This window comes from Apteryx rowi, unplaced genomic scaffold, assembly GCF_003343035.1.
Source record: "Apteryx rowi isolate R43461 unplaced genomic scaffold, aptRow1 scaffold_171, whole genome shotgun sequence".
NCBI classification, from domain to species: domain Eukaryota; kingdom Metazoa; phylum Chordata; class Aves; order Apterygiformes; family Apterygidae; genus Apteryx; species Apteryx rowi.
In genome coordinates, this window is record NW_020447986.1 from 1,624,278 (window position 1) to 1,642,631 (window position 18,354).

At 42.8% G+C, this 18,354-nt stretch overlaps 1 protein-coding gene across 5 annotated transcripts in view; it reads right to left on the reverse strand.

Moving 5' to 3' along the window:
• ANKRD6 (ankyrin repeat domain 6) overlaps positions 1–18,354 on the reverse strand; it is a 60,097-nt gene that overhangs the window by 7,903 nt on the left and 33,840 nt on the right. For 3 of the 5 annotated variants that reach the window (XM_026060819.1, XM_026060815.1, XM_026060820.1), the window contains 9 exons: positions 12,430–12,528; positions 11,291–11,389; positions 7,005–7,103; positions 5,864–5,962; positions 3,998–4,096; positions 3,683–3,760; positions 2,789–2,893; positions 2,362–2,499; positions 878–1,054 (listed from right to left, as the gene is read on the reverse strand). In XM_026060819.1, the coding sequence (XP_025916604.1) occupies positions 878–1,054; positions 2,362–2,499; positions 2,789–2,893; positions 3,683–3,760; positions 3,998–4,096; positions 5,864–5,962; positions 7,005–7,103; positions 11,291–11,389; positions 12,430–12,528 (993 nt within the window). The remainder of the gene's footprint in view (positions 1–877; positions 1,055–2,361; positions 2,500–2,788; positions 2,894–3,682; positions 3,761–3,997; positions 4,097–5,863; positions 5,963–7,004; positions 7,104–11,290; positions 11,390–12,429; positions 12,529–18,354) is intronic. The other 2 variants (XM_026060816.1, XM_026060817.1) reach the window with 2 other exon arrangements.

The window sequence follows — 18,354 nt, forward strand, 5'->3', positions numbered from 1 at the left end:
ATACAGTGAGATCTTGGAAAACATGGCCAATAAAGTCTTTGAGGTCTGACTTTAGTGATCTTTATAATCTTTTGAATTCCAAAGTACAGCAAAGGAACAAGGATAGCTGGTGGATGGATGTGAGAAGCTAGTGAAGCTAAAGGACTGTTCTCCCAGAGGCACAGGGTGCTGCTTAAGAAAAGCAGCAGTACAGAAGTTTACAGTGTCTACACGGTAATTTGTTGACTATTTTCATGCTGTTTTATAAATGTGTCCTGGTAAATATTTGCAGAATAAAATAAACTGGGTGGAGTAAAATATTAATCTCTGAACTGGAATGAATGCACATGAGCTGGTACTCCTGGTTTATTTGTGAGCCAATATCTGTAAAGCTCCTGCCTCTAGTAATCTTAGAATCCCAAAAGACAATAAACTGCAATAAACAGAAAGAACTGAAACAAAATGTACTGAACATACTCAAGTTCTTGGTTTAGGTAATAAGGTTCAATGCTCACACAGTGCTTTTATTTTTTTCCATTGGAAAAGCTCTTACATTTCTGATTAGAAAACTTAATATTCCAAAGTGTATCATAAAAGCACCAGTGTCATTTCCAAACACTGTTCACATCTTATCTACGAAAAGGAAATAATAGATCAAAACTAGTTAAGTATGCATTCCTTAGCACTAATAAAACCAGCTTATTGTTTACCAGACTTCATGCCAAAACAGAGCTGAAGCCCAGGCAAAGAACATAAATCCACAGTTGTAATTACATACCCTTGAAAGTGCAGTTAATCAATCAATATCAAGTGCATTTTCTGTCTGATGAGCTCACTGTGCCCCAACTCCACGTGCTCCTCAGTGCGTCTCCCTCCCCGACGGCAGCAGCTTGCTCACCTGCATTACTTTCCCATCTTTTCCCCGATAGAGCGTGTACAACTGGTAGGCTCGGACCTCGTGGGGAGGCGGCGGAGAGGAGCAGCGATGTTTACTTCTGCGTTTAGGCAAGTTTTGCTGGGGCCGAGGGAGAGTCTGCTGATCAGCTGGGGAAATGGGGTCTGAGAGTGCTGAAACCTGCATAAAATATGTACAACATTTTCCCTATTTACGGGCCCTCTAGTAAACTATTCCTGGTGGGAACTAGACAGATCCATTGTGGTAATTACCGCAAAAACCTGACTAAAACATAAATCCAGCTGCTGTGACTGGCCACAACCTGCCATTGTTCAACTTCTTCATCAATGACCTGGATGAAGGSACAGAGYGCACCCTCAGCAAGTTTGCTGACGATACAAAACTGGGAGGAGTGGCYRATACMCCAGAGGGCTGTGCTGCCATTCAGAGAGACCTGGACAGGCTGGAGAGSTGGGCGGAGAGGAACCTCATGAAGTTCAACAAAGGCAAGTGCAGGGTCCTGCACCTGGGGAGGAATAACCCCAGGCACCAGTACAGGTTGGGGGTTGACCTGCTGGAAAGCAGCTCTGCAGAGAAGGACCTGGGAGTGCTGGTGGACACCAAGTTAAGCATGAGGCAGCAATGTGCCCTTGTGGCCAAGAAGGCCAGTGGTGTCCTGGGGTGCATCAGGAAGAGTGTTGCCAGCAGGTCGAGGGAGGTGATCCTCCCCCTCTACTCAGCCCTGGTGAGGCCMCATCTGCAGTACTGCGTCCAGTTCTGGGCTCCCCAGTACAAGAGGGATGCGGCAGTACTGGAGCAAGTCCAGCGAAGGGCTACAAAGATGATGAGGGGACTGGAGCATCTCTCTTATGAGGAAAGACTGAGAGAGCTGGGCCTGTTCAGCCTGGAGAAGAGAAGGCTGAGAGGAGATCTTATCAATGTGTACAAGTATCTGAAGGGAGGGTGTCAAGAGGATGGAGCCAGACTCTTTTCAGTGGTGCCCAGTGACAGGACGCGAGGCAATGGGCACAAACTGAAACACAGGAAGTTCCATCTGAACATGAGGAAAAACTTCTTCACTGTGAGGGTGACAGAGCACTGGAACAGGTTGCCCAGAGAGGTGGTGGAGTCTCCTTCTCTGGAGATATCAAAAGCTGCCTGGACGCAATCCTGTGCAACGTGCTCTAGGTGACCCTGCTTGAGCAGGGGGGTTGGACTAGATGATCTCCAGAGGTCCCTTCCAACCTCAACCATTCTGTGATTTATCAACACAATAACCAGATTTCTGCCCAAATCCAGTTTGCATGACCCCCAGCAAAAGAATTTCCCCACCAGAAATTGGTCCTGTCTGAAGACTACTCCTACTCCACAGCAGGCTAGAGAGCATGACAGAGATGACATCCTGCTCACTGGCAAGCAGAAGGGACACCCATGCTATTAGTCAACAGTTAGCCCTTCTCTCTCGGCCGTTTTAAATCTACTGATACCTTCTCTTTTGGCTTTTTCTTTTTGCCCTTCTTCCCTTTGTGATCTGGTGAAGCTGACCGGGGTTCATCTTTCAGCTCGCTTTTCCTCTGGGGTGGCTGGTCGCTGCTCTGAGTGTCGTCAGCAGCTGAGACACTGCCCTATTTGAAGGAAAGACAGGGAGTTCACAGCAGTTGCAGAGATGGGGAAAAGGTGGCTTTTCTTCAAATTTTCAATGTTAAGCTAGTCTGCATGCATGAACGGGCAACAGAGAGGCTTTACCAGCAAAGCACGATACACTTCCCTGGCCCCCAGGACTTCTCTTGGATGGGCCACGCAGACAGCTGCTGCAGTCACACAAAATGGACACATCCAAATATTTTTAGCCCTGATGGGTTTTATCCACACTCCCTCCTCACAACATATATAGCTGGTGATGCTGGACTGTACCTTGCTCTGTACCACTTCATCTCGAGGTACAGACTGAGCCCGTCTTTCCTCCTTCAGTCTCTCCCTCTTCTTTCTCAGGCTTCTTCCACGATTAAAGCGTGAGACCTGAAGACAGACAACACTGTTACTCAGTGATGCTGTGCTCTTTCCTGCCACAGAAGCTAAGTAATAAAGCAGACTGGTTTACACATCTACTAAAAGGCAATACCTAAAGGAGAATGCACTCCCAGGTGTAGTCTGATGGGCCAAGTAACATAGGCATTTATGGCYGTGAAAACACACCACCACCAAGCTAAATCATCAGGGACATTTTGCTGTCAGCAATCCGCTGTACAGAAGATTGTAATGCTTAATTAAGTACTCTGCTCCCCATGAGATCCTTGCCTCCAAAGTGGGCACACAAACTCTTTGTAAAATACATGGAAGTACCACAAAAGCCAGTGAGCTGAGAAGAAAGGTGTCAGTCAGACAGGGACACAAACAGGGAACTCTCACGAACCCTGACCACGAACCACCAGGCTACCACATGTAACAAGTGTTTCCACTGCACCATCCTCTGCCACTCGGGCCAGGTGTGACCTCTGCCAGCACTCCAAAAATGTTGACTACCGCAGACCGCAGAGGCCTAACCTGTGCAACTCACTGGGCTCCAAGGGCTCCACCTCAGCTAGACCTGAGGACAACACATGATGCGCTGCAAAAACGTAGGTGCCTTCAACGACAGAAGCTTAAGGACTGGGRGCAGGTAGCTCCTCAGTGCAGCTCAGTGCAGGCTCTCAGGACCACAGTGACCATGCATATCCTTGCGGACTAGAGTCTGGCCTCAGCTCCATGCACACGTGTGTGTCAGGGCCACTCAGAGTTTATTGCCAAGAAAAGACATCTGTAACGTACCTGTGATGCTTTAGTGAGGAGAAGCGCAACCTCAGGGTTATTGTGCTGCCTGGCAACCTCTAGAGGGGTCTGACCTGCCTAAGAGGAAAAAGAGAACATAATTTCCTTCAAAACACGAATTACTGGAAACGTAGGATTTCTCCCCATAAGGTTAGCAAGTGCTCTGTGCACAAGAGCAAAATGACTAACTGTTTTAATTCACCCAGATTTAATTTAGCCCTCATACCCAAATATTTTCTACCAACGCTAGAAAAACTTGCTTGAAGAGAGTCTGCGTTAATACAAAATATCAAAGAAACTCCATGTTCTACTTACGTTGTTGACAACTGATGTATCAGCCCCTGCCTCCAGCAAGAGCTTAACCACCTTTTTGTGATTCAGAGCAGCAGCTACATGGAGCGCAGTATCTCCTGCCTGAAAATTACAAAGCAAAACACAACCATGTAACACACATCTTTGGGTCTCACCATGAAGAAATCTGAGCCTCCTAAAGGCTGCTCCTACTTCAAAGGACCTACAGATACTGATGTAACAACTAAGCTTAACTAAGATTTGGTCAAGAAAAAAGCAGACTGGGGAGGAAGTGGGCAGGAGGTGCAAAGAGCTCCCGGAGCCTTGTTTGGAGGAACATAGCCGGGACTCTGGTGATCTGTTTGCACTACAAGTGACACATGACACAGCTCAGAGACGGCCCCGTACCACCTCCAGCAAATGGATACGACATCTGAGGGTAGAACTGGTTTTCCCACTGCAACCTTTTCTTTTTTGCAGGTTTGATCAGTTGGTGAGCAGGTGGTCATGTATCACATTTCTCAAAAATAATCAGATAATTAGCAGCAAGATAGGAGGTTTTCTCTTGATGTGATCCCTCAAGAAAAGCAGCTTTTGGAATAAAGCCAAGACGCTGTATGAGTGCAGCCCTGAAACACAGCCCTGCACTTGTTCCTGTGTACTGAGGTGAAGACTGCTGTGATCAGATTCACGCACCGGTAACAGAGCCAGCGGCTGTTTAAGAGAGACTGCATTTGCACATATAATGCCCTCCTGTCCCCCTTGCCCTGCATTTTGTCTTCAGAACATGATAAGGGCACATCTGCTTTAGATTACTGGAAATCTATTGCTTGTTACTAACTTGGGTGAGGCATGTTCACAAATAAAACTATTACATGTGCAAATATGGTAAAGTATTATCAAACAGCTTCAGCAATGGGGAGGGGAGGGGGAATGAAGGAAAGTGGTGTTTCTCTATACCAGTTCATTCCAGATAATCTTAACATTCAGTAGCTCATTTTACAAATTAAAAATCTCATATCCAAATAAAATTACATCGCAAATTTAACATGCCAAAACTCATTTAATTTGCTATAATACCTCCTATCTAAGAAATATATAAATCAGAAAGTATCTTTATGATCCTGGACTACACATGAAAAGTTTCCCTGGAACATGAGATGATGTGGTAAAATACCACATACGTTATTTATTTAGCARCTTTAATGCATTTTTAATGCACTAAATCCATTCCCTTCTACCACCCAATTAGGCTATGCCACAGGGACAACATTAAATTACTTCCCATATAAAAAAAATATGGATGATTAATCCTAGGTTATACTGATCATTACTTTGAATTTAAAGCAGTCTTTTTCTTCACTTTGCTACATTTTTAATTCCCACTATTTCATAACGCACAATAACAAAAAAAAATTTTTCCAAAGAAATTTGCGGTTTTGTAGCATCTGAATAGTGGTGAGTTCTGCTTCACAGTATCTCTGTAATGGCAGTATTATTATTAGTTATACAGGAGAAAACAGAGGCATAAAAAGGCCAAATCTCTCGCGCAGTCCCATGCTGCACAGGACTAGCAGAGCAAGGACTGAGGAATCCCAACCCCTAACCCTAGGCTTGTGCCCTACCCCTAGCCCGTAATCCCCTTCTATACAATCATGTGTTTGTAAAGAATCTCATAAATAGGAAATGTTTTAAAGAAATGATGCAAATATGATGGCAAAATAATAAACCACTGGTAGGCCGTTACTTCAAGGCTACTCTTAGAAGCTCAGGCAGTCAATATTGCAGTGAAAGACATATTAAAGTGGGATTACTTGGGTAGGAATCCCTCTTTCCAATGACTAGCTGTATGCAAAGGGTGCACAGTCGCAATGAGGTTCATGCACTGACCTGGTTCTTTTCATGGACTGAACAGAAAGCACTGAGCAGCACCCTAACGATGGGCAAGTGATTATAACGAGCAGCCACATGCAGACAGGTATCTCCTGCCTGCAAACAGAAACAAAGCTCTAAGCATGTAATTGCAGTAAGAAAGCTTGCACTTGTCATGGTGGTCCAGATGAAATAATCCTATTAAAACAAAAGAGTAGTAAATGACACACTCCTCCTATGAGCAGCAATGCTGTCTTCTCTTCGGTACAAAAGCCACTGTCACGACTGGGCAGTTTTAGCAATAGCTGGGAGGTGGCGTGGGGGGATATGAATTTTATAACCACTGATGGGAAATACTGGTTTCTTAAGTAAAGTATTATGTCACTCTTAGGTAGCCTGGCACTACAAAAGCTGCTTTACATTTTTACATCATATCTGTTCTCCTGAGCCCCAAACCAATGTGATTTACCACCTCCACTCAGTGTCGCACATACTGCACAGGTGACAGGAGTGGCCCAGAGCAGAGTGACTGCGGGGCAGGCCCTGCTCAGCCTGGGTCCCTCAGCACAGGCCGGGAGCAGAGCCCGATGTATTTATGTTATTACCATGTGCTTCTGCCAACCTTGGTATCAAGGAGGGACAAAAATATCTGGCTTCCTTTTGTAGATTTTCATCTTTTATCATGCCAGATGCATTACAGAGGAGGAAAGCTGTCTGGAATTGAAGTCACTCTGCATCTACCCCACTGTACAGACCGACACACAGGATATAATCTGTCGCAGGGAGAGCAGGTGTCGGGGGCTTTCACTGATCTGGCACAAAACACCTTTAAGACTTGCCATCTTTTTGAGAATGGAGGCCCCTTTGCAGAACTTGACTGGTGTCCCTCGGTCCAAAGCAGCACACGGCCCAGCAGCGCTGGTCTGACAGCAAAACCCCTCTGCTTCCACCCCCTCAAGGGACCGGTGCAAGCAACACTTTGCTCCATCCTATCACAAGCATTCACGCACACTACATATACTCAGTTTATTAGTGTTTTTTCTACAGTGTTTATAAGAAAAATCACAGTTTAAACACTTCTGAGCATTTCCCCGTGTTAGAATAATATAGTTAATACAAAGGCACACAAAAGTTAACACATGTCCTTGTTAAAACTCACATTATTTTTGAGGTCTGCCCGAGATCCTCCAAGTAACAAAACGCGAGTACTCTGGGAATGGCTATTCTGGCAAGCCAGGTGAAGAGGCGTGTTACCTGCCTTAGAGAAATACAGGAAAATATAAAAGCCATCTTTAGAAACTGGACATATATCATTATATCATATCATATAACATTATATCATTATCTCTGGAGATATTCAAAACACGCCTGGACGCAATCCTGTGCAATGTGCTCTAGGTGACCCTGCTTGAGCAGGGGGATTGGACTAGATGATCTCCAGAGGTCCCTTCCAACCTCAGCGATTCTGTGATTTTGTGATTAAAAAAGCATTAAAAAATAAAATCGCACGTTTCTCCCCACAAGGAGAGAAGCGTCTCCCACTCAGCAGTGGGAAACTGTTGCTGTTATTTCAACAAAGCTATGAACTGAATGAACCTGGAGACTGAAATACCCTCTTCAGCATGAAATCATTTACCTGGGATATCGTAAAGGTGGGAATTGGACAGTTTAAGGAAATCTGCATTGCTCAAGTCTGTTTACAGGAAGCAAAGAATCTAGAAACTTTCTGAGCCATTAAAAACAAACAGCATTATCAAGAACTTAATTTAAAGAAATAAAACTTCCCATGTCTTGATACTCCTCAGGACAGTTTGGCTTTCAATCCTATTATTTATGTAACATTTTCCTTCCCTACTTGTCTGTCTGCGCCTAATCTGCTGCAAACATCTAAAAATTAGCACATGGAAGTGGAAAAGAAAGGTGGGAGGGAGGCGAAGGAGGAACCTACAGCGTTCACACTCAGAGCAGCCGTCTCCCCAGGAGCACCCACCCCGTGCCCTGCCAAGCCTGGGAAAGCAGCTTCACCCTGGGGCAAGCCCCACTGGCTACCCCATCCCACCGCCTAGCAAAGCAAAGGGGAGCTGCGTTTCCCATTCCTCACTAGATGGTCTGCTCCTTCACCTTAGAGTGCGTGTGTATTTTTGCGTGCTGAAGGACAAGAGCATACTCACATGGAAGCTTCTACCACAGAAATCTAATTCTTGTGCTTAGGGTTTTTCCCCTCCCACAAAGAAACACGCTGTCATGGCATTGCAGCTTTGATCCTGAGCAAAGCCTGCCATGATTGCTGCAGGGTGTAAGACAGACATGCTTCAGACCGATTTCTGTTTGCTTATGATCATAATGCAGCTCCATCATAACCCAGATCCAAGTCTGGCTGGGTGTCTGTATGTGATCACACAGGACAGGGTGCAGATTTTAGGCCATAGAGGAGAGCTTGGATGCTCACAAAGCATGAAAGTCTTCAGGCAAGAGAAGAAAAGGAAAATAGAAGGAAAACGGAAACTCCCAAGCTCCTGGAGAATCACATGTTAAGTTTCCAGAAAGAAGCAAACATGCAGTTTTTACTGGGAGAAATCTAAAAAGAGAGTTTGCCTGTGTATTGTTTTTCTAATACAGTGAGGAGTTTTATTGGTCTGACAACTTTTCTGACAGTACTGGGCTTTTCTTGGCCTGAAAATGTTTGAGTTTTGGTCCCTGAGAACCTGAAATGAAATCAGCTCGGGTGAAAAGGTTTCACAGACTTACTAGACTGACTGCTTGCTCTAGACTGACTGCTTGCTTCACCTTGATCATCGTCTTTAATTTGTCCCTCTAATTTTCAAGACACTGATCAAAGTCGCAGGATTTGAATTAAAAGGGACAACTCTTAGATGTGGTCTTCAGTCTTTGATTCCACATTACAGAGAATTTCAGGTCTGAACATAGTTTCTAAATTGTGGCAGACACAACAATTCTTTTCTTTCTGAGCAATCCCTGAAAAGCCTCTGTGATGCTTTATTAATAGCCATTTGAAGTGCCAGCATTGGTGGGAAGGCACAGAGGTCCTGCCCAGCATGCAGTGCGTGAAGAGCTGCTCACGGGAGTCACTGAGCTCGCAGAGCCGGCCTGGCCCCTCTCCCATGGCATGACAAACCTTGCATTGACTTCTACAAGAGGGGTAGGGGATCCAAGGCGTACCAGTCTTCACCAAAATGTACACACTGGTCAAGGATCTAAAAAGAACTCACTCCATGGGATGATCCTGTCACACTGGAAGAATTTTTATTACACCAACTTGTCTGAAAATAAACTGGATTTCCAGTGTGATTGCTAGAYAGGACACATACAGCTATGGACTCTTTGGATTCTAGGAGGTTATTCCACATATCCCTTTTCCTGCCTGGCTTGCCTTTAAAATATGGGGTATCCTGTCCAGCCTCTGCTCAGAGATTTAAAATAGAAATTCTCTTCAACGGCATTACTTTTTTACACACTGTGCTCAAGATGCTGTGCTGTAAGAGGTGCATATATACAAGTTTTCCCCAAGTAGTCCTAGAAGAAGTAACTAGGAATTACATAAAATAGCAGGCTACAGAGTCAAACCTCTCCAGCTTTCTGCTGCTTAGCAGAGTTTGGCAGCTCTAGAAGCCTCTTCTGTCCCATGAACTGGGCAGTGAGAGTCACTCAGTCCGAACCTCCAAGATCTCCAGGCGTAAGCCAAGAGCCTGTGGGGTGCTCCTGCACACGACACTTTGTCCTGGCTGCCAGAAAAGCTGGTGGAACAATTGTGCCTTGCTGTCAGTAATGTAAGAAGTTGAGAGCTTTTCAGAGAAACCGTTTGAGGATTAAACAGAATTAAGCTCATCGTTTTTCTTGAAAGCAGAAGGGCTGAAAGTGTGCCTGCGTGCAAGTATGTTCACTCCCTTCATTTTTCAATAACCCCGGAGAAAAAGTCTTGTCCATTAAAAAAAATCCCAAACACTGAAATACAAAGGGAGAGGATCACATGGGCAAAACACAAAAGACCAGCACAGGAGCTGCTCACACAGTGTTAATGCCAGTCAGTCATATTTCAGCCATCAGCACTGCCAGGCTATTCTGTGCACATCCTTTTTAAAAGAGGTTGTCTCAAAACATTTGACCTATGCTGCATTGTAAACTAAATCTTCTAATACCCTGAGGCATCCAAGCCTCCAGGACTTGCATCTTAAGCACACACCTGTGTTCCTAAGTATACGCATAGACACAAACATGTCTACAGATAGGGGCACAATTGTTCAAAAAGCTGTACAGTCAAGCACTAGTGTCTGTTATGTGTAATGCGTAAGCACGGGAAGCTGTCTAAAGTCTCTTTAATACAAATCTAGATGAACATTACAGCAAAAATAAATACAGAAAATAAAAACTGGAAGTAGGAGCAACATAAAAGAAGGAATACACATAAAATAATACCAAAGACAATGTAATTACTGGCTGCAAAGTGACGACAACTGTACAAACATACACATATACATGTGCACGTACAGAAACACACCCTATGCCTAGGCAATGTGTGTTTTTATTCAAAATCTTGGGACTCCCTTTTGGCTGCTTGTCTCCTTTCTCCCCTTGCTTCCTTAGCTCCTTTCATTTGTAGTTTTAGAGATATGTTACCAAAATATCTTGTCATTCTTCTGTTAAAAAAATGCTCAGAGATCCCTTACAGCCATTCCAAACTCCTCTCGCCTCTAAGGAAGGACACAGTGCCAGCTATGTAGTTTGACTGACCCATCGGCAGAGCACGCCAAACCCCAATTCAGCTCATCCCATATGCTGCTATTGCTATTTCTTAGATTATTTCATTAACTTCTGGATTAGTGAATTGAAGACAAGTCTCCCACAAATGCGACAGTTAAGCATGGAATGTAAAACTCCTTATTGTTTTATCCTTTCCTCAGAACTGCTCTCAAGATTTTATAAATACCAAAAGAAAGATACTTCAGGTTCTTTATAAGTTTCAATAAGTGCCTACACCAGCATACTAAGAAGAACTTTCTAACAAAAGAATYGCTATTTTTTTCCTCTGTAACTTACATTCATTGGCTAATTCCTCAAAAAATGGATTTTGAATGCCATTCTCTTATTAGTACAATTCATGTTCATTTTATATTACACCAATCACAATGAATCCACTCTGTATAAATTAGAGTACTGTGGATATTTCCATAGGAATTCCAGTGTTCCTCAGCCATAACTAATGTATCATTTAAAGTGCTATTGAGTTCCTCCTGTGGCAGCTGTCAAAATATGAATTTCCTAGTACCTGTGGAAGAATCATCTAGGCATRATTAATGCAAAAAGAATAAGAAATCTCACTATGAGCTGCTCCTCCACCTGTTGAGAAATGTCATGACCAGAAATCTCCAGGGATGAGAATCAGCTGTGTTACGTCAGCACTGAAAGCTCCTTCTATATGCGCCTCACCTTGTTCTTGGCGAGAACATTAGCTCCTGCTTTAACGAGCAGTTTGGCAGACTGACTGAATCCATGCCAACAAACTTCATGAAGAGCAGTATTCCCATCCTGGAGAACACACACACAAGAGGAGTAGTTTAGTGTATTGTGTGCACACGCACATTTAAAAAATGRATCTTCCTTTCCTACTGTCTAATTTTCTATTTTATTTTTAGCAGAAACAGAAATACACCAGACTTAAAATAACTTCCACAAACACCCTGTGTACTTTCATCCCTCTCGAACCTCTGCTTCAGTGATGCTTCAGTTCCCACCCAAGTGTAATGCCACAGTGCCTTGTGAGTACCAGCTGTGCTCCACTGCTCTGTATTGGCTGGAGTGAAACCTGGTGTTTATCACCTCCTTCTCCCACAGCCTTCCCATAAAAACTGTAACTTCTGAACTCCTGATGGCTACTCAATAATTCTCCTTTAGTTCAAAAGTCACGGCCGGGTATTTGGGAGAGAATATCATGCTGGTTTTGATTATGATTCTACTCCACACAGCTCAAAGGGGGCCTGTGGTGGGAATTCTCTATAGGTATGTTTTTTCTTTGTGTATAACTAAGACACATCATAAGTTCTCATCACAGAACATACATTTACACCATCAGACTGAAAGCCAAAAATAGGATTAGCAGGTAAAAGAGATACCCCAATGTCATCTGGAGATGTCTTGGAACCCTACAGAACTTTTTTCTTTCTGCCTTCTACCTCTTCCTATCTTTACCTTCTACTTCTCCCTACATCTCCTAGCAAGCAGACAGAATGGCTCTGAAGATTTTGTTTAGAACTTGAAATTAGTTATGTTTATTTCCAAACTAACTTTACAGTCTGGGATTCTCAGTTTCTGGTATAAGCAAGGGAAATTGTGCAGTGTTTTCAGTAGGGCAAATTAATTAAAAAATGATCACCTTGGTCAAAAGGTAAGTAAATCTGAAGTTTATACTGAAGATATGGTATGTCTTTTTTTCCAGTGCAACTGTTTCAAATACTTTCAAAGCATTAGATACCTAACTCAGGAGTATAAATCATAACTTACTCTACGTGACCTTAGTATTACTGGCTAGCAAGGCTGCCATGCCACAGAGCTCTGCTTTTGCTTGTTACCTTGTCTTGTCTGTCCAAAGTACACCCCTCTTGAATGAGAGTTGCTATGACATCGGTGTTCCCTACGACAGCAGCCCGGTGCAATGCTGTCTGATCACCCTGCAAAAAGAAGCAATTTTTTAATCCATATGCTTTTCACCTCATTTTGACTTAACACAAATGCATACAACACACACACAGAGGCTACATCTTCCACACACATACTGTTTAAATCCAAGCTGCCTTTGAAAACAGTCCCAGTAAACAACAATCATTAAAGTTTCCAAGATTAATGAAGTTATTGTATGTATCAGAGAGTTACAGACCAATTGTTTACAAGACCTTTCAACTCATCACAATCCCGGCACAATATATGGCACTGAAGTGTTCTAAAAATACTGTAGTATTAGAAGGCAGTGAATCTAATACACTTGGCTTCACACATCTAATAAGCAACAGTATCTATGGGAAACTAAAGGAAATTATAGGCTGTTGTAATTCATCATAATGATCCTCCAGTACTTACACTAACTGGATGAGGTGCTACTGTTTTGGCTCTGACTGCTCCATCAATCCTGCTCAGATAAGGAGCGTGAGATGAGATCAGTCTCTTCAGCATCTCTGATGAATTTACCAATTAGTGCTAAGAGTGGAGGCAATTTTATGATGAGGACCCCAACTGTGAGACTATCAACTTATTTTGTTAAAGCACCTGAGCAGTCTTAAGGTCCAGAAGACTTTCATTTCTCATTGACCTGCCACATAGCAGCGGAGAGTGAGTTTCCTGCATCGATGTATTTCTTTTACGGCTCAGTGATGCTGATGTGGTCATCTTGTCTGACTGCCCATCAGTTTTTCCTCTAATAACTGTTTAACTCATTTGCTGAGCTAGAGATACCAAGATTGATTTTCTGCAAGCCTTCTAGAAATGAAAGACTAGGGAGAATCAATTTACGGGCTTTAACAAGGGAGCTACACAGTTACCTGCACCATTTGGCCTACAGCTACAGCTCAGGTGCACTGCCCCGTCCATCAACAGCTCCCCGCCATGCCACAGCACACGCTGCCTCTTGCCCTGCCCTGCGCATGGGGGACATCTGGTGATTTTTTTTTTTTTTTAATGTACGTGTTTGTGCAGGGGATGCGAGAAATAAGGAGATGTGTGGAAGGGAACTAAGCATATTGCAGGTGTGTGAAATTGTGATAAAAGAGAGGGAATAGTAGGATTTATGCAGTAAGACACAAATCTACAGGAAACTGAGCTGCATTAGTTCCACTGCTTCCAAACAACCTGTCTTGGCTTTCCATTGTAGTTACTTTGAACCTGCAATGCTGAAACACAGCCCATAAGCCCAGGCACAAAGACTTAGTTTCAAAGCTGCACAGAGCCTTCTTCTGGATGACAAACAACAGACTGGGAATCCAATCCATTTTTGCTTATCTAGATAATGTTCACCAAAAACACATGAATGAGAGAGATGCAATGTACCCAAGGAAAAAAGCTTGCAGAGGAAGCTAATCCTAAATAGATACAAAATTTCCCTGCTACAATTCTTTATCAGATAATATCAGATTATACTAAATACTAAAACTGGAGGGATTTCCCTTTTTTTGTGTCATACAGACTACAAGTATTTACATAACTGGATAATTTGAACAATTTGTTCTCAGAGGCAATTAGGTGACTTATAAATTACTTTCAGTGTGGTTCTTTTATAATCATGACATCAAAATAGTTATTAATCCATAAGGGTAAAATGAGTACTGCCAACTACAACCTTTCAGTAACCCCTGTAATGCCAACTCTCATCACAAGTAAATCATTAAATTGGCTTATAATCATGAAGTTGATTTTTTTTTAAATATTTGTTGAGGGTTTTTCCTAATTCACTATCTGTGCTTTGTCTTTAGTTTAGCTTTTCATAATTTTGTCCTTGTTCCTATTAAGACTGGAAATTTATTTTAGGAGAATTTAAACAAAGACAATAATGGTTCCAGGAGCTGGGACTTTCAGAAAAACACAAAGTATTGCAAAGCACTGCAGATTCTCTGAATTTGTATATTTATCCCTAAATTAAAAAATAACCAAAATTTTATGGAAAACACRTCCAAAACATACTATCTCACAAGTGCAATTGTCAAATACTTTCCAGTAACTGTTACTGCACAGAAATGTGCTGGCTAACATGCCAGGAAAGAACTTAGCGCCCTGTTCAATACCCCCATGGTACTGAAGACTGACACAGCTACTGCTAATGCAGCAATGGATAATGGGGACAGAGCAAAGGTCATTTTATCCTGCCACAAAGTGGAAAGCAATCCATCAGTCTATCACTTCTAAAAAGATATTGCTGCAACAGCAAAACTATGGAAGACACTATAATAAAGAGTAAAACAAAATGGCATCTGCCACTGTGATGGATGGACCTTTAGCAGTGGCTTTAACAATGAATGGTTGGTTACTGCTCCTTTACAGTCTGAAAAACTGATTATGGAGGAGATCAGATTCATGGGAACAAACGGATTGGAATGGATTTAATTTGTAATTAAGGATCTTCTTGCTGGGCCAATTTAAGTCAATGTTGTTCTTGCTGTTAACCCAACCCTATTAAAGTCATTGCGGTGAGGGCCCCAATTGTCAGGGAAGCCAGTTTCACCACACCTGATTTGTAGCCGTCCTGCTTAAGAAGTGAAATTTGATGCTGATACATTTCCTACACATTCAAGGGGAGAGCCAAGCATCTAAGAATAAGGTCCAACCAGCACACTGACAGGGTAAATACCTAATCCATATAACAGGGAATGTCAAAGGACCTCTCAAATCTTGCCTTTCCTGGACCTCCGTCCTAGTAAAGACGAGGTAGAAACCAATTTAAAATCCTCTTTTTCCCCTAGCTCAGACRGCTGAACTGTGCAGGGAGCACAGATGATGAGCCCGCTCCGTCCTTCTTCAGGACATCGCTGACTCCTATCCGACAGCAAAGGTCAGTCCCACTGGAAACGGGTCTGAGGCCGGGGCATAGGGGCATGTCGGAGCTGCTCCCCCTCTCTGGAGAAGGCCCAGGCTCCGGGTGCTGCTCAGCTCTCCTATGACTGTCTGGTTTACACTACGACATTAATGGATAAAATCCATCAATGCTGTCAGGAACAGTGACCCTCTTTACCCCTAGATGTATGGCCACATCACTAGGCTCACTCTTTAGGAGTGAAGTGCCAAGACACTTAATTTATGAACCCTTAAGAGCGTAGGCAGGAGATAAGCATCAAGATCCTTAGCCTTACCACAGCAATGCCTCTGGGCACAGGCAGTAGTGGAACTTCAGGTTCCTATATAATTTTTCTGGTGAAGACCCCCACAAAACTTTCAGGTTCCTAAGTCAACAGGGCAGGATTTTGTCAACCATTCCTTTGGACTTCAGCATACACGTTAAACTTCAAGTACTTAAGGTTCTGTGGAAGCTGAACTTAAAAGACTGATTCTCACTACTTTGAGTTACTCAGAAACCCAGGTATTGATAATATTGAATATACCACTATTTTTTTAACATACTTTCCTCCCCATTAATAGAGGAGGAGGAAAACAATATCTTGCCTTTTATGGAGTCAGATAGTGAGCTGCATTTTTTTTCAGAGCATGAACTTTCAGACAGTGTAATCACTGACTCATGTATCTTTTTTATTAGTTGCTAAAATAACTATCTCAAAATGCACTTCTTGGAGTTCTGCCTTTAGCAAGGCATGAGAGGACTGTTCTAGGGACTCAGAGAAAAATTTCACCTGTAAATGCATATTAATTGCCCAGACTATTACGTTGGAAACAATTTATGATCCTATTTGTAAGTGATTTATGTCTTAGGAAGAGACTGCAAATCAGTAGCAATGAAGAGGGATAACTCCAGTGCGGTGTCACAGAAATGTGACCTTGACAGAAATGACAGAATTGAATTTGCTTAAAGACAAATGTAGGCCTGAAGCCAAAAAGACACTTAAGTACATAAGTGAGACTTGATAGAAGTAAGGCGCTTAAGTTTACTTCTTAAAACTCCCTGCTTAGCTGCTGCCTACCCCTAAAAGCAACTAAAATCCAGCTGTTTCATTCAAATTTTCCAGACATCTCAATCTGCATGCTGCCAAGAGGCACCATAGTCTTCATCAAACTCAACAGGTTGGCACTTATATTAAGCCTTGCCAGAACCCATAACTTAGGCATTTTCTCTCCTATCTCTCACCCTGTGAGCATCCTCTAAGCACACTTGTTGGAACGAGCTCCACACAAATTGCAGACATGTCCCCCACCTTTTGAAACAAGGCCAGAGGAGGAGGTGGCAGACAGCTTTTATGCAACAGCTCAGAGGTTACGGTACTCGCCCAGTCCAGCTTATCTTGCAATGAGAGCACTTCCTTGTTGAAAGCAATCCACATTTAAGAAAAACATCGAGATTCACTGGGTGAGAGGGGGATGCTGCTGGGAGATTGGGAATGCAAGTTTGAATCCCCTCATGCAGCAGATGAACGTTTGCACATCCTGCGTGTTCTACATATAAGAGGGCTATTGTRCAAAAAGGCCTAGTACCAGGAGGTGTGTTTCCAAAGGGGGAACCCATGCTCTTCACAGCGAGCTTAAATACCTACTTTCAGGAGAGGGCTCCAGGCTGTGAACCCTGAAGAAAGGCAAACATGTAAATCTTGACCTTCTCCATGGATTCTGGCATTACCCTTTCCTTTAGCATTTTGGCTAGACAGGTGGCATTCACTCAGTGTCCTGGTGTTTGCAGTTACCTTCTCGGCTCCTAGAGCTTCTTCATATGCTGACTAACTTAAAGCAGTGGATGCAACCACAGGGGCCAGACACCTAAGCACTGGATTGGCATCTATTTTATATCTGAAACTCACCCCAAGGGAAAGGAAATAACACAAGCAACTTATGAAAGAGTTCCAGGTAGATATTAGTACATCTCCTAACTCTCCCACCTCTAGTAGGGTATAGGAATAGCACATAGTTACAGAGTCTTTATTAAAGACTCTAATCCCCAACCTAACGAGAGTTGGTTTACACCAGTTTGTGATATGCTACTTTTTTTTCTTGCTCTGATTTAAAAAATATTATAACACCCACATTTTTTTCCTACACTTTCCTTTTTTTTACTGCCTCCATCAGCTCTATCATCTCCTTTAAAGTCTCTTTCCAGAAACATGCTTTGCCTCCTTACTGTCTTTCCAGGTCTGCAGAAATGACCAAACAAACTCTTGCTACAGAAGAACTGCACCAAAACCAACAGCAAAAACTTGTGCCTTTAACATCTTATACAAAGTGTCAGACAGCAGTTGTAAAGTCTTATGCTTTGATATCAAATCACTAAATTGATGGTAGAAGGTTTAGAACACTTGTAAAGTGAAAATATGATCAAGCATAAAGTACTCTCAGGAGCATACAAGAATATTTGAATATTCTGAAGCAGTTGTATACAATGGCAACGCCGTGTGCCCTAGTGTTTCTCAATGTCAGCATGCTTCTCTCCCCCTTCTTTCCTAAACAAAGACAATCATCATGAACATAATGTAAGAAGTATTTCACTCTGAACAATAAATGATGATGCATGACCAGCAGAAGTCATCTAGACACAGAAAAATAAACTTGAATGAAAAAAATTACAGCATAAATGAGACTTAATGGGAYTGCAGAAATAAGCTACTTTGCTTATTTACATTCAGCTAGAAATGAATATGAACTCTGGATTATTGTTCCATGTGAAATTAATTTTCTGTTTTTTAAACAGGGGCTTCCAGAGAGAAGTTTCAGGGCTCAGGCTTTTGCTTTAAAGTGACATTTTTTTCCAGGTAGATTCTCAGAAAGCATGTATGGTGCAGGAAACTTTATGCCAAGCACCCAGAGCAAAGCTCGCCATGCAGTCATGCACCTCAGAAGAGCTCTATCATGCCATACTG